This window comes from Neltuma alba, unplaced genomic scaffold (assembly GCF_004799145.2).
Source record: "Neltuma alba isolate B1F8T4 unplaced genomic scaffold, ASM479914v2 tig00007615_pilon, whole genome shotgun sequence".
In the NCBI taxonomy this organism is placed as follows: Eukaryota; Viridiplantae; Streptophyta; class Magnoliopsida; order Fabales; family Fabaceae; genus Neltuma; species Neltuma alba.
In genome coordinates this window covers 129,716-144,222 of record NW_021634828.1, presented here as the reverse complement: position 1 = coordinate 144,222, position 14,507 = coordinate 129,716, and the positions used below count along the sequence as shown (strand labels likewise).

The 14,507-nt window shown below is 36.7% G+C and overlaps 2 protein-coding genes across 4 annotated transcripts; both read right to left on the bottom strand.

The window, feature by feature from the left end:
* Window positions 1–26: 26 nt before the first annotated feature.
* LOC114752956 (metalloendopeptidase OMA1, mitochondrial-like) lies at window positions 27–5,098 on the bottom strand. Of its 3 annotated transcripts, none has more exons than XM_028941630.1 (6): window positions 3,820–5,098; window positions 3,005–3,045; window positions 2,627–2,883; window positions 981–1,785; window positions 676–821; window positions 27–488 (listed from the first exon to the last, which is right to left on the bottom strand). In XM_028941630.1, the coding sequence occupies exons 4-6, from the start codon at window positions 1,743–1,745 to the stop codon at window positions 245–247; spliced, it is 1,155 nt and encodes a 384-aa protein (XP_028797463.1). In that variant the 5' UTR covers window positions 1,746–1,785; window positions 2,627–2,883; window positions 3,005–3,045; window positions 3,820–5,098; the 3' UTR covers window positions 27–244. The 3 variants fall into 3 exon arrangements, with proteins under 3 accessions (XP_028797463.1, XP_028797462.1, XP_028797464.1); XM_028941629.1 differs by having other exon boundaries at window positions 2,627–2,742; XM_028941631.1 differs by having other exon boundaries at window positions 3,784–3,838.
* A 6,168-nt stretch (window positions 5,099–11,266) lies between these two features.
* On the bottom strand, window positions 11,267–11,860 carry LOC114752961 (uncharacterized). The gene has a single exon (XM_028941635.1). It carries the CDS (start codon window positions 11,858–11,860, stop codon window positions 11,267–11,269), a length of 594 nt encoding a protein of 197 aa, XP_028797468.1.
* Between the last annotated feature and the right edge of the window lie 2,647 nt (window positions 11,861–14,507).

Sequence of the window (14,507 nt, the reverse complement as noted above, 5' to 3'; positions counted from 1 at the left end):
TCTTATCTTTTTTCTTGTTCATAAACATGAAATATTTTTACTTTAAAAGCAGTTGATGTTACAATTCTTCATCACATCATCGTAATTGTTTCCAACATTAGTAGTAACAAGATTGAGCATGACGAAATTTCAAGCAAATAATAAAGTTATTCTGATCACAGAATTAAAATGATTTAAATTGCAGTCATCCCCTCCAAAGCCCTTCTTTCCAAACCCTCCCCCTAACCAACCAAGGAGGTAAACCTCATTTGTCCTGCTTTAAACATCCTCGTAAGTATATAGAAAGAGGTTGCCACATGTTCTTACGAGATGATAGATATTCTGCCCTCCTTTCTGGAGTTGGGGACACAATGTTGGCAACCCAAAACTTGTCTATGTTGGCAACCCAAAACTGGTCTATCTTCTCCAAGAATTTTGGAGCCTCCCTGGGATCGTATCCAGCTGAAGCACTTAAACGTATCCCGATGTAATCTGCTTCAAATTCTTGCCTGCAAGTTGTGAAAGGGTGAAATGGTACAATTATATTGCACTGCATCACAAAATGGCCATGTTACGTTCCTAGAATGAGAATTTTATCTCAGCAAATCAAACCCAGGAGTAAACAAGCATGCAGTTTTAATAAAGACATAAAAGGTGTTGAACGTTAATTAGTAGTTGAGAGTGAATATAGCTTACGCCAATAAGATATGAATGACAGGAGGGCCATATTTATTCCTGACTGCATGCCATAAGCCAATTGGATTGAGTATGGCCTTTAGAATCTTGATGCAATAAGATATTGTCAAGTTTTCAGCATAATGTTGAGCCACAATATGCCCAATCTAAAAGAGCAGAACATATGTTAGAGTTCAAAGTCACAAATAGCAAACACAATATCGAAATTTTATCTTTAGTTCTGAATATAAGATCTCGTTTGTAATCATATAATCAAGAAGCCAACAAATTATATTCCGAGCACACATGCACACACACACACCTACCTCACGTCCGATGAGGAATGCTATCTCTGCATCACTTGTGACATGTTCAAGCATCCAATCAAACAACACAATCTTCCCACACACCGTAGCAAAGGAATGTCCATAACCAGTCACCACTAGCACCTCCCAGTCCAATCCATCCAAATGTGACGTAGTACTAAGTTGTGACCCCTGTCGTTGAATCTCTTCTTCGCATGCCCCAATTATGTCCCGGGCTATCCTTCTTACCCGTATGGTTTCAAGATGAGTATCAGGTAATATTTTCCCTTCAAAAGACTTTTTCTTTTCCATGAACTGCATCTCTGTGAGCCTCCTCAACGCAGACTCGGAGAAGAGAATTAAACGTGTTCTGTTGTAATAGGGAACAACGTGCAAATGATCATAGAATGTCTTGACAATAACACATGAACAGCATGTTACTGTCAACACACTGAAACGAAACCACCATCTAAGACCTCGTGACTTACGCCGTTGCTTCACATTATCATACTGATTCACAGAGTAAAATCTCCTCGCCTCATTGAGAAATGGATTACCCAAGTTCCTGTTGACCCTACCCTGTAAGCGTAGTCTTTGTGATATAGGAGAGTGTGATGAAATCCCAATATGAAGTTTAGCTCTATTCCATGCAGGAACCATCAAGTGTTCAAACTGGGAAAATCTTCTATTGGATAGTAGAATTTCAGTTTTGGGCATAATCCTCCAAGAGCAACTTCGAAATGAATCGAAGACGAGTTTCCCTGATCTTTTTCCGTGCGACCCCATGATCGTAGAATGTAAATTGAGCAGATCACCAAATTCTTATCTGAGATTGAACAATATGTGTTTCTTGACGTAAGAAATGAAACCTGATATGCATCATTTTCATGAAGAGGATATTGTGCTTAAGGAAAAAGGAAGAATAGGCGTCTCAGGTAGGAAAAAGGGATCAGGGAAGTCGTCAAACAACATGTTAAGAGATCTCACCATCAGCGAAGTCCTCTTAATAGTTGTTCTCATTTATTATGTTAAAACTATTACTCTTAAACTATGCTTGTTATTTCATTTTTTTCCAATTTAGAGCATTAAGATAATTTTGGTACAAAATATAATCCCGTACTAGTCCCTAGGGACTTCAATACTTGAATAAAGTAAAGACAACTCTTAGTAGTGAGGACGTAAGTCTAAGTGATTAATATCAAGATGATCAAAGAATCTGCCATGACTTATATAAGGCTCAGCAAAACAAAGGATTACAAGTTGACTCTGTATGATATTACTGAGAAAGGAAATATAAATTGAAGGTAATTTTAATTCATCCCCTACAGAAATAAAGATTCAGTTTCCCCTAGGAAAATTTTGAAACATACATGAAAAAAGGATGGAATCTCCACAACACTGTCAAACTTGTTATAGATATTTGACATGACATGCCAAGAGCACTAGCAATAGATTTTCTCTGAAGAAGAAAATAGATGATTTTACATACTGAAGTCAAGACAAATACATTCTACAGATATAGTAGAGGCTTTACCTGAGCCCTTGACATATGTTTAATTTTCTACCTACAAAATGATGAACCGGATCCCAACCACATCATACATAGGGAAAACTTTATAAATCAAATTTCAAGATGTCAATCACAAATGAGAGAAGATTGATCATACCAATCAGGTAAGAGTGTTCTAATACCCTCAACGTCCAGCTCCAGAATTAGTCCCAATCCCAATAGGAAGAATAACCTCTGCCGTTTCCCTTCTAGGGGCCATAGCACATCCCAAAGCTGAAAGTAGTACAGGAACATAAATGCATGTATAAGGGGAAAATCCCACTTCCACACCCAAACTGACGAAGTGTGCTCTCAGATATCTCTATCTTCGCATTTGTATTTTGAACTTTTCTACATTAATACAGAGCACTGTAGCTGTTTGGAAATAAGTACAGTTTAAAAGTCTACAGATCAATATACAAAGAAATGAATATTTAAACAAGCTTCCAATAGGCAAATAGATAAAACAATGCCAAGACCTTTTGCAAGCATGTACCTGAAGAGGAAAATAGATTTAAACTGATTTCCACCGTGTATCTACAAGAGAACATAAGAAATTTGAGACAAATTGCAGAAATGGTCCAAAGAGGTTTCTTGCGAGAAATAAGGGGAAAGAACAAAAAAGACAACCCCCCAAGTTCTGGAGAGGGGGAAGAACAAAAAAGACAACTCTCCAAGTTCTGAAGATTAGAAAGAACCAGGAAAGTTTTGTGGTTAGTATTTATCAGTTATGGTGTGAATGGGAATTTTTTTTAAAAAAAATAAATGAATCATCAAAGATTATTAATTGGTGCTAAATGCTCACTTGTAAATATCCATCCTTGCATATACATAAATAGGTTCTGTTAGAGGTTCCACGATATATTTTGGCTTTAAAATCTCAAAATGGTGTACTGTTTAGGACAGGCGGATTTAACAGGATATCAAAATGGATATAAAACCAACTCCAATACTTGTGTTACCACCAAAAGAATAGCAAATTGGGGCATTAAAAATAAGAATTCCTTCATCTAGTAAAAAATATGATGCAGTAATTCAGAAACATGCAACATAGCATGTTAGTTCATCAAAACCTAACAAGTTCTACTAAAACGCTCTCTCTCTCTTTTTCACATCTGTTCTGCCCCAAGAAGAGCTACATCGACTTGGTAGGAGCAAATGACCGACATAAAGCTACAACACATACATTACTGAATTAAACTAGCACAATATAAGGAGAAATATATATGTATATATATCCACCGGCTTTTTTTTTTTTGGGGGGGGGGAGCCTACCGAAAATCCAGAATGAAAGAAGCCATATGGACCAACCATGAACTGAAACGCAGCCGAGCTACACACAGTGGAGACGGCGACGAGCAGTCGAGCACCACGAACTGAGGGAATGGCCGAGCTGCACGACTTATAGACTGAGGACCACGACGGCGAAGGTGAGGAGAACTCGGAATTCGGGGGTAGATGAGTTAGGCAGTTAGGCGTTTGATGATATCTCTAAGATGTCTCACGCCTAGGGTTCAATGCGATGGAGGAGAATGCTAAAATGGAAGAGACAAAGAAATGCTCAGCGATGAAGATGTTGAGTGTTACTCTTCTGATCTCTTTTAAATTAAATATACCACATGCCCCTCTTTATCTCTTCAGCTTTTCCCTTCCCTTCCCCGACCCCTACCTCTATCCCAATTAGGAAAAAACTCTCCATTCTTTCTAATAGCATCTTTTCTAATTTCAGGAAAGATTAAAAAATGGCTGAGAAAGAAGCAGGGAGAGTAACCCAAAACAGCAGGAGTGAAAAGCAGAATGAAGAAGACCAGGATCACCTCCACTTTATCTGACAAATTCAAATTTTTGTCCTCCTAATCGCTTCACACCAATTCAAATTCAAAATTCAAATTTTCAAACGACATGTTCTTCTGAGATAGTCTCTTCCTCTGCTCCATTCTTCCCTTCGGCTGGTCCGTCGTCCGTTGCCTCCACAACCTCACTTTTTATCGTCTTCTCAAGAAAATGCTTTGGATTTCATACGTTGCTCACCCATGCCTTATACTTTCCGGTAAAGAGTTTTCCGTTTGGAAACCCACGTCTACAATGGTGAAGGAAAGGGAGTATTCTGATATCCTTTTGGTTTTGTCCTTCAGTTTTCCTTTTGAATTTTCTCAGAAGCAACATGCTCACACGTCTCTGATGATATACACAGGGAAGGGAAGGTTAACTAAGAGAATAACTTTTTCTGGAGATGGGCATACAGGAACATAGATGCCTACAATTCTTGTTAATCTGGACAGTTGATCATTGCTGGACATGGGCACAAAGGATTAAACTTTTGTCCTCCTGAACGAATTAATTGGCAGCTACTCTTATTGTTGATTCTTTCCGATCTTGTTCTATACTTCCAATTTCTAAATTTTGAATCCAAATTAATTTTGGAAAGTTGTGTGCTGATTCTTCCCATACTCCATGGATAAGTATTGCTGATTCTTTCTGATTTAGCTTTATAAGCATTTTGGAATCTAATTTAATTTTGACTGGTAGTTGTGTGTTCTGCATATATTAAACAGATCAGCCAGCATTCTGTAGCTATTGAGATTCTAATGGACGCTGTTTATATGCTGTTTGCAAATTTGAAGAGAGAATATTTTGTGACACAATTAGCTCTTTATTTGAAGTAGGAAGAATTGTTATTGGAATTTGTGCCATGAACATTGGCATTAAAATGTAAAAGTCCATTTGGTTTCAATCAGGCTGATTGGTCTGCAATTGTCGTTATAATTGTGATGCTTACTTTGATTGAGGATTTTTATTTTGGATAGTTTTTCTGAATCTGATATTATCATATTATTTATAAGGGGGTTTAAGAAAAAACCTCATATATTAATTCTATATTCTGAAGTGATGTTTATAAGAGTGCTTATGCAATCACAAGAAACCAGTAAGAGATGAAAGTACAATGATCCGGTTAGAGGGTGTTCATATAATTTAGCCTTTTTATTTTATTTTCTTAAGAAAACATTATGTCAAAATCATCATATAATCATCATTGTTTTGAATATTTCATTTGTATAAACAAGGCTGAGAACATGATGAAATTTGAAGCAAATACTAATAAGGATACTTTTTTGACATGATAATTAAAAATTTAAATTGTAGCCATGCCTTCCAGTAAAAGCCTCCCAACCAAATGAGTTAAGCAAACAAGTTTGTAATAAACCTCAACTTCTACTTTGACATCCTCGTAAGTATATAGAAAGAGGTTCGTTCATGATCTTAGGATATGACAGATATTCTGCCCTTAGTTTTGGAGGTGGGTGGGAAATATTGTTGTCGTCCCACGACTTGTCCGTCTTCTCCAACAATTTCGGGGCCTCCGTGGGGTCATATCCAGCTAAAGCACTTAATCGCATCCCGATGTAATCTGCTTCTAATTGTTGCCTGCAATGTTGTGATGAAATTAATTGGGCTATATATATATATATATATATATATATATATCATATTCTTACTCAGAATCAGAATTTTATTTCAGCACACATAAAACCTACCAATATATAAACAAGGAGCTTAATAGAGTCACATACAGAGCCAATTAATAAGTGATGTTGACAATTAATTAGTAATTAAGAGTGTGTGTGTGTGTGTAGCTTATATCCAAAAGATACGCATGGTGATGGTACGTTTAGCAAAATCATCCTTGAATGCATCTGACAAGCCAATTGGATTGAGTATGTACTCTAGAATCTTGAACCCATAAGCTCTTGTCAAGTTTTCAGCAGTATGTCGAGCCGCAATATGCCCATTCTAAAAGACCATAACATGTATTCGATGTAATATTAATATGTGCAATTAATATCACTAAGAGTAGTTGAGAGATAAAAAAGGGAGTAAAAGTGCTTCCAGCATTCTAATCTTATTTTCCAGCATTTAACACCCTAATCTTATTTTGCAGGTGCATGATCTATTTTATAATGTATCCAACTCCTTGACCTTACTCTAATGTTATTATACTTTTTAGTTACATCAAAAAGATTACGGTGCCAGATTTACCAAAAAGATAAGATAAGAGTGCTAAATGCATCATAAAAAATGATCACGACGTTGGATGCTATTTTACCCAAAAAAAATGATGAATTTAGAAGAAAAAGCTGATCCAATTCAAGTCTTAAATTTAGGATTAGAGCAAATCGCTTAACTAGCTCCTACTTTTAGTACGAGAGGGAATATGTAAGGAGCCAAGCATACAATATGCACATATATATATATGTATGTATGTATATAGACACACACATCCATACCTCCCTTCCAATGAGGAATGCCATCTCTGCATCACTTGTGGCATGCTCAAACATCCAATCAAACACCACAACCTTCCCACCACTTGCTATAGCAGTAAAGGCAGAATTTCCATGACCACTCACTACTACACCTCCCACTTCTTCAATCCATCCAAATGTGACGTCGCACTAAATTGTGACCCTTGTCAGTTAATCTCATCCTCGTATGCATCAATTATGTCCTGAGCTATCCTTCTTACCCGTATGCTTTCAGCTTGTGTCTGGGGCAATATTCTCTCTTCAAAACGCTCTTTCTTTTTCTTCACATACTGCTCTCTAATCTTCTTCAACGTTGACTCGGAGAAAAGAATTAAACGAGTCCTTTTATGATAGGGAACAATCTCCAAGTGATCATAGTATATCTTTAGAATAAACCCTGAACAACATGTTACTATCATCAAGACACCAACAAGAAACCACCGTCTAATAAGGCCTCGTGGCCTACGATGTTGCTGCTGCACATTATTGTACTGATCCACATAGTAAAATCTCCTAGCCTCATTGAGAAATGGATTAGACAATAAGTTCTTGTTGGCTTTCTGCGATACGAGAGAGTGATAAGATGGAGTCCTAATATGAAACTTGGCTCTATTCCATGCAGGAACCAGTAACTGTTCAAACTGGGAAATCCTTTTGTTGGTTATCAAAATTTGGGCGTTGGGCATGAACCTCGAAGAGCAGCTTCGAAAAGAATCAAAAACAAGCTTTCCTGATCTGACGTGAGACCCCATGATTGTCGTAGAAAGTAGATTGAGCAGATCACCAAATTGTTGTCTGAGATTGAACAATATGTGATTATTCCGAGGCAATGTTCCTCCAATAACTAGCTAGCAAGACCAAGAAATAGCTAAAGTGGACACGTGTTCATATTCTGAAAGTGATTGTTAGTTAGTTAGATGCATTCGAATGGTAGTTGCAGAAGGTTGGGGGGAGAGATATTCTTGGTATCATGTCAACGGGACGTCTAGTGAAGCGATGTTCTTGGGAGCATTGCAACGGAAATAACAATCCCCTCAAGCCGGAGCCACAATGTTTTGTTTGATTTTCAAAAGGAATAGTATTGATTAAGTAGTCATAGCCATAACCACAACAAAATAAAAAACAAAGTTTTTTTCTTAGAACTTTTTGTTGAGAAAAATATCAAGAGAACTTCTCTGGGAATTTTAATTGGATTTTCTATATTAATTTTTGTTTTCTCTCGAAGTTTCTCTTGAAAAAATGAGCTGTGAGAAAAACATGAGAGAAATTTAGAAAGAATGTGTGCATTTTAGTAGTGTTAGGTAATTTTTTGCCATGTAGGATAGTTATAATTTGATGACTCAAAATAAGTTATATATGCTAAGAAGTAAAATTAAGTTATTAAATGTAAAAGATTAGGCATTGTGTTATGGGCGAGATAAAAATTTAGGGAATAAGTTGCAATGAGTCATAGTTGAGAGACTATATTAATTATACTACCTTCAATACTATGTTAATTATACTACTTCCGATTCTAATTATAAGACCCTGTTTGTAGTCTATAAATGAGATTTTATAGTTAGGACCATAAGTAGTAAGTGAAATTTGATAGACTAAAAGATGAATTTTTTCTAAATTTTATATACAAAATTTTCCTAAAAGATAGACGAAATTTTATCTTTTCTATAATTTTAACGTTAGAAGCAGTGAAATTAATAAAAAAAAAAAGCCTGGATTTCAAACTTCAAAATTAAATTACTGTCAATTAATTTGAATTTTTTATAAAAAAATAATTTGAAAATTTCATAGTAAGTTATGGATGTTAAGATGTTTTATATTATGAATAATAAAATTATTTTGATTTTGATTAAAATCATAAAATAATTTATTATTAATTGTTTTGCAAATTTTGTAATTTGTTTATCAACATTTTCGTTCATCCATTATATCCAATTGAGACCAACATGTATTAGATGTCACAAGCAGCCAACCAAATACAAAATATACGTGTTAAGAACGTTGGTTCCTGTAATTGCTTTTAGTCTCTATTTTGGGGTAAAAAAAAAAAACATTGGTTCTTTGAAATTTTATAAGGACCTAAATCTATGGCTGACAGTGTTCACTTCGCTGAAATGTGGCGTTAACGCTATAAAGTAGGCTAATGTGAATTGATGATTAATGTAATTTTTTGTAGAAATCAAAACCAAAACTCGTCAAAAATATAGAAATCAAAATAAAAACTCGTTAAAAGTATGGAAGCTGAAGAGTGAGTTTAATCTTATAAAAAAAATGCAACTTAAAAGTCTAGGCGTCATAACAATGTGCCCTGAACAACAATGCGCACTTTCCAAATGATCATAGTATGTCTTAACAATAACCCCTGAACAACAAGATGTTACTATCAAGACCCCAAAAAGAAGCCACCGTCTAAGGGTATGTTTGGATTGGCGTTGGGCAAAACTGACTTCTAGCTCAACTGACTTTTGTAACTGAAGTTAGAGTAAAAGTCAGTTAGAGTATGTTTGGATAGGTGCTTTTGAAAAGTCAGTTGAAAAAGCTGAAAGTTGTTTGGATGATGAATGAAAAAGTTAGTTTAGGTGTAAAATGACTAAAAAGGGTATGGATTTTATTGAATAGTAGTTTTTAAAATTTTATGTTTTTAATTTGATAATAGTTTTAAAAAAAGTATAAAATTATTATGATAAAACATAAATAGTTTATTTGTGAAATTATGAAATAAAAATATTTATTACGGAGAAAAAAATTAAAAACACATCATAGATAATTAATGAAGTATACATAATGGACAAACATGAATATAAATTAAAATTCATTTGGTCTCTAATTAAAGTAAATGAAATCACATAACTAATTAGATAGTAAGCTTTGCACAATTTGGTCCCTAATTGAGTCACGAACACGATTCATTTGTGCGGCAGATGTTAAACTTGACGAGGATGCCTCACCAGCTGCATGATTATTGTCTTCATCTATTACACTTCCATGTTCAGCTTCTACAAAGTGATCATCAGTTGGAGAATTTTGCCTGATAAAATTATGGACAGCCATTGTTGCACAAACTATGCAGACCTGTGTTTGAAACTTGAATCTGGGCATATTTTTTAAGATTACAAACCTTTTCTTCCACACCCCAAAAGTTCTTTCAATAGCGGATCTCAAACTTGAATGATAATAATTGAAGGCCTCATTCTGATTTGTAAATCCTGGGTGACGATTAAAGTCTGGGAGATGATAGCGTTCACGTCTGTACGGGCCAAGGTATCCCATTTGTGATGGATAACCAGCATCAACCAAATAATATTTTCCTAAAAAATCATGACTCAAGTATGTTAAGGTGAAAATAATACAAGTGAAGCTGAATTTAAAAATAATTAATTTGGAAATTAAAGAAATATACCTTCAGGTGGATGAGGGAAATTCATGGATGGAGTTGAGATAGCAGAATGAAAGACACGAGCATCATGTGCACTACCTTCCCAGCCCGCCAACACGAATGTGAAGCACATATTCCAATCACATACGGCCATGACATTTTGACTAGGAAATCCCTTCCTATTGATATATTTGTCTTGCCTAGCTTGACTAACCGTACAATGTATGTGGGTACCATCAATTGCTCCGATTGCATCCCTAAAAAATGGAAAGTATCGTGGATCATTTGCTATTTTTGGGTGACAATAGGAAAATGTAGGATCAGTTGGCCTGATATTTTCTCGAGATAAATTGAGGCAAGCAGCCAACACTCTATGAAAATGCCGACTGACAGTTTCTCCTGAACGCTGAAACCTTTCCTGAATCATCCTATTACACTGACCATGCGCAATTGTATTCAAGAACATGGCAACAGATTCATGGACACCTATGTACTTAGTATTTTGTAACCCATGTTCAACCAATTTAGAACATAACTGATGAAATGTCTCTATGTCCATTCGAAACATATCCTTAGACCGTCCTTCATGCCCGTCTAAAAGTTCTTGAACCCACAAATAACCAGTCTGTTCACTAGTTCTACATGGCTGTTTGCACAGAAAAGGTGTCACATACTGACCCATTAACACACTTAGCTCTGATAATTGTGTTGTCTGTTCATGTAAAGCGGGAACTAATTGAGACAATTCATCTCCCCAATCATCCTCCCAACCCTCGCCCCAACCCTCCGTTGAATCAGACATAATAAATGTGTGTTACCTGTGAATAGATAAATACTAAAGGTAAGTAAAAATTTTCACAAAAAAGAAAAGAAAAGAAAAGATAATACACAAATTATCATTAAACTTTAACATAATAATTAAACATAGTCATGAAACATACAATATTAAACTTAGTCATTAAACATAGTCACGAAACACATAACATTAAACCTAGTCATTAAATACATCGTCATAACACATAATACATAATACAACATTAAGGTAGAAAAACAGAAGTCATAACAAGTCCCCTGGCACAACTCAAGGATTCTTAGGTGCAGCATACGGCGGTGGATTTTCAGCATTGTGCTTCAACCAAGCCACTAATACCTTCCGATTTTCTCTCAGACCAGCATATATGTCCCTGAAAGTCTTGTTTGCCAGCAGATTACAACACATGACACAAAGATGAGTGTCATTGACAATTTCCTCCATACTCAACAAATCAGCAGTCAGCTCAGTAGTGTTATCACTATTGGAGATTTTGTTTATTGCCGCTGCTGTACTAATGGAAGCCTTCTCAATCGAGCTTACTGCATCTGCTATTCTTTTTGTCGCTGGCATTTTTTGCTTCTTGTATTTATCCAACCCTCCACCTCTCTTCCTCTTTCCTTGGCTCCCTGAACCACTAGGTATATTGGGTGCAGTGTTTGATGTGTTTGCAGTTAAATTTATACCGTCCAAATCATCCGAAACTCCTGCACGGCGTCCAGTGTCAACACCTATCAGCCCGTCTTCACTATCCCCTGAACCTTCTTCCCAATCCATTGTGGGTCGGTAATCATTTGGCTGATCAGCCCTCTGTGGCTCAGGCTGGGTCGAAGAAGGTGACCACATATCCTGTCCTGATGCCATAGTGCCCTTGAATATAGTTTCCAATTCAGTCCGGAACTTTAACCCATGCTGCCTAAACTTTTCGTATGCTGGATTTTCCTGCAAAGCCAAAAGTAAACAAAAGTTAAATTATTTTCAAAAGTCATTAACTGCTTAAAAATTAACAGAAGCTAGTTCATACCCGCTTCTTTCTCTCCCACCACTCATCAGATGCCACCACTGTGTTCCTTTCAGGGTCCCACCCTATACCGGTCTCCTTACCAATTAGCTGCTCAAATGCCTTCCACTCTTTTCTTAAGTTATCCAACCTATTTTTCAGTTGTCTTTTCTCATATCCTCTCCCTGTCTTTTCATTGAATGTTTTGTGAATGATGTCCCAGCCTTGCTTTGTAAACGAGGATCCTTGACGATGTTTGCTATAAATTGTGTCCACGCATATTTTGAGAAAAACACCAGTAGTGCTTACATCCCAATGCGCTTTGCCTCTATCGTTACTCATTGTTCTTGATGAAATTAAAAATGTATCAAATCCACAATAAGTTTAGAATCAAGCAGTAACACACAGGAATAAACCCACAATTAACAGTGCCTAAACTTTCTGTTTAGAAGCAATCAATCAATACATTTTTAAAGTAATAATGTTTATATATCTTATCCACTTTATTCACCATAGGGCAACCTAACCACATCCCTCTTCACCAAGATCACAAAATTCTAAATGAAACCCCTAAATAATAAGTCTCACATATTCTTAAGAATGATATTTTGAAAATAACAGAATTTACAACATGCTAAAACAAATTAGAAAAAAAAAACTATTTTATATTCTGAAAAAGGAAACCAAATTCGATGTTAAACCCGATCACAAATATGACATTCAAGATTGAATTATATTCCTACAATGGCTCCTAACAGCACAAACAACACAGGCAAACGTAGAGAAGCAGTAGCACCGAGTCATTGTACGTGAAGCAAATTCATCACAGATGGCAAATTCATCACATTCAAGGTTAATCAAAAATGGGCAAATTCATCAGATACTACAAGAGAATTAAAACCACAAACCAATGTCAGAGGAGCAGACAAGTTCGACGCAGACGCAGGGTGAAGCTAAACGGACAGAAGCAGTAGCAATCGAAAGGCACAAAACTTCCCTCTGCTTTCACAATGTATCTAAACGAAAAGGAGAACAACAATCAGAACTCAAACATAATTGGAGCTGCGAATTGGAGCTGAATTGGAACAACAATCAGTCCAGCTCAAATATATATATGTATATATGCATCAGACACGGTGACCTTACTTGCGAATCGGAGCTGCGAATTGGAGCTGCGAGTTGAAGACCTTCAACCAGCCCCAAGCAGAAGAGAGTGACGGAGGGAGAAGTGCCGACTTCAATGGACACGGTAAATCGAGTGGAGCAGAACAGAGTTGAAGACTTGCGTCCGAGTTGAGGCAGCCACGGTAAATCGACTAGCAGAAATCAAATGGAGCAGAGATGGCTGGATCTACGGGAAGCACGGTGAAGCTCAACAGATCCGGTGAAACTAAAAAACTGAGGATGAAATGAAGATCTGGGAGAAGACCACACCGATCTGCAGCAAATCGACTCCGGCGAATCTCTGGCACATCCAACAGCAAACGAAATTGCGAGCTCGGTCGAACAACCGGAGGACCACCTGAAATGGAAGAAGAACACGGGAGAGCGTGAGAGAGAAGAGCAGGGGAGAACGCTCGGCCGTGTGGGAGAAAATGGAGAGACTGAAGGAGGGAGAATCACCGGTGACAGTCACGGACGGAGAAGCGCCGGCGAGAGGGACGGAGGGAGAGCAGCCGGTCACGGTGAAGATGAAAGCCTGGGGGTGAGCTCTACGAACGGAGGGAGTGACCTGAAATGGAAATGAAGGTGGGTTTGGCCGTTCGGGGGAGGGGAAATGGAGTGAGGGTTAATACTGGTAGGTCATATTTTTCAGATGCAATTAATGCTCCATAACGGTATATCTCAGTTTCAAACTCTCCAAAAGTAACTCCCAGCTGCGTTGGAAACGTTTACCATTTGGTTCAGAAGCTGGTTGCGTTAATTGTCCCAGCCAAACAATCATTTTGGCTCAATTCAGATGCAAACCTCCGTTTCACAATTTCCTAGGGCCGTTTAGCGTTTCAGACGGTAATCCAAACGAAGCCTAAGACCTCGAGACTTACGATGTTGCTGCACATTATTGTCCTGATCCCAAGAGTAATACTACCTTCGGTTCTTAATATGAGAGTTAGTTGACTAATTTGAATATATTAAAAAATTAGTTAAATTAATTAAGTTAGTTATTTGTAATAAATAAGTACTCATTCTGTTCCCTTTTTATGAGCAACAACTATCATCTCTCCTTTGTCCTTAAATATAAGCAACATTTACAAGTTGTCTTAAATTTTTGTAGCAAGTTTTCTATTTTGCCCTCATTAATTACTTATTTTAATATTCAATATATTTATTATCTCATTTTTCAAACCATCATTTCTCTCCATCACACATCCTCTCTTTTTCATAATTCTCTTTATTATAATAATTTTCTTACACTCTTACTCCCCCATCAATAAGGGTATTTTGGAAAAAGAACTTCTAATTTTTACTTATTTATTTTCTTTATCTCACTTTTTGATCTATGTAATAGAG

What these genes read in the sequence shown, in the direction of transcription:
- LOC114752956 (XM_028941630.1), bottom strand. Translation starts at nt 1,745, where the DNA reads ATGGGGTCGCACGGAAAAAGATCAGGGAAACTCGTCTTCGATTCATTT. An exon ending in CATTCCTCATCGGACGTGAG is followed by an intron (nt 822 to 980) that starts GTAGGTGTGTGT and finishes CTGCTCTTTTAG; the next exon opens with ATTGGGCATATTGTGGCTCA. An exon ending in GTCATTCATATCTTATTGGC is followed by an intron (nt 489 to 675) that starts GTAAGCTATATT and finishes CACAACTTGCAG; the next exon opens with GCAAGAATTTGAAGCAGATT.
- LOC114752961 (XM_028941635.1), bottom strand. Translation starts at nt 11,860, where the DNA reads ATGGCATCAGGACAGGATATGTGGTCACCTTCTTCGACCCAGCCTGAG.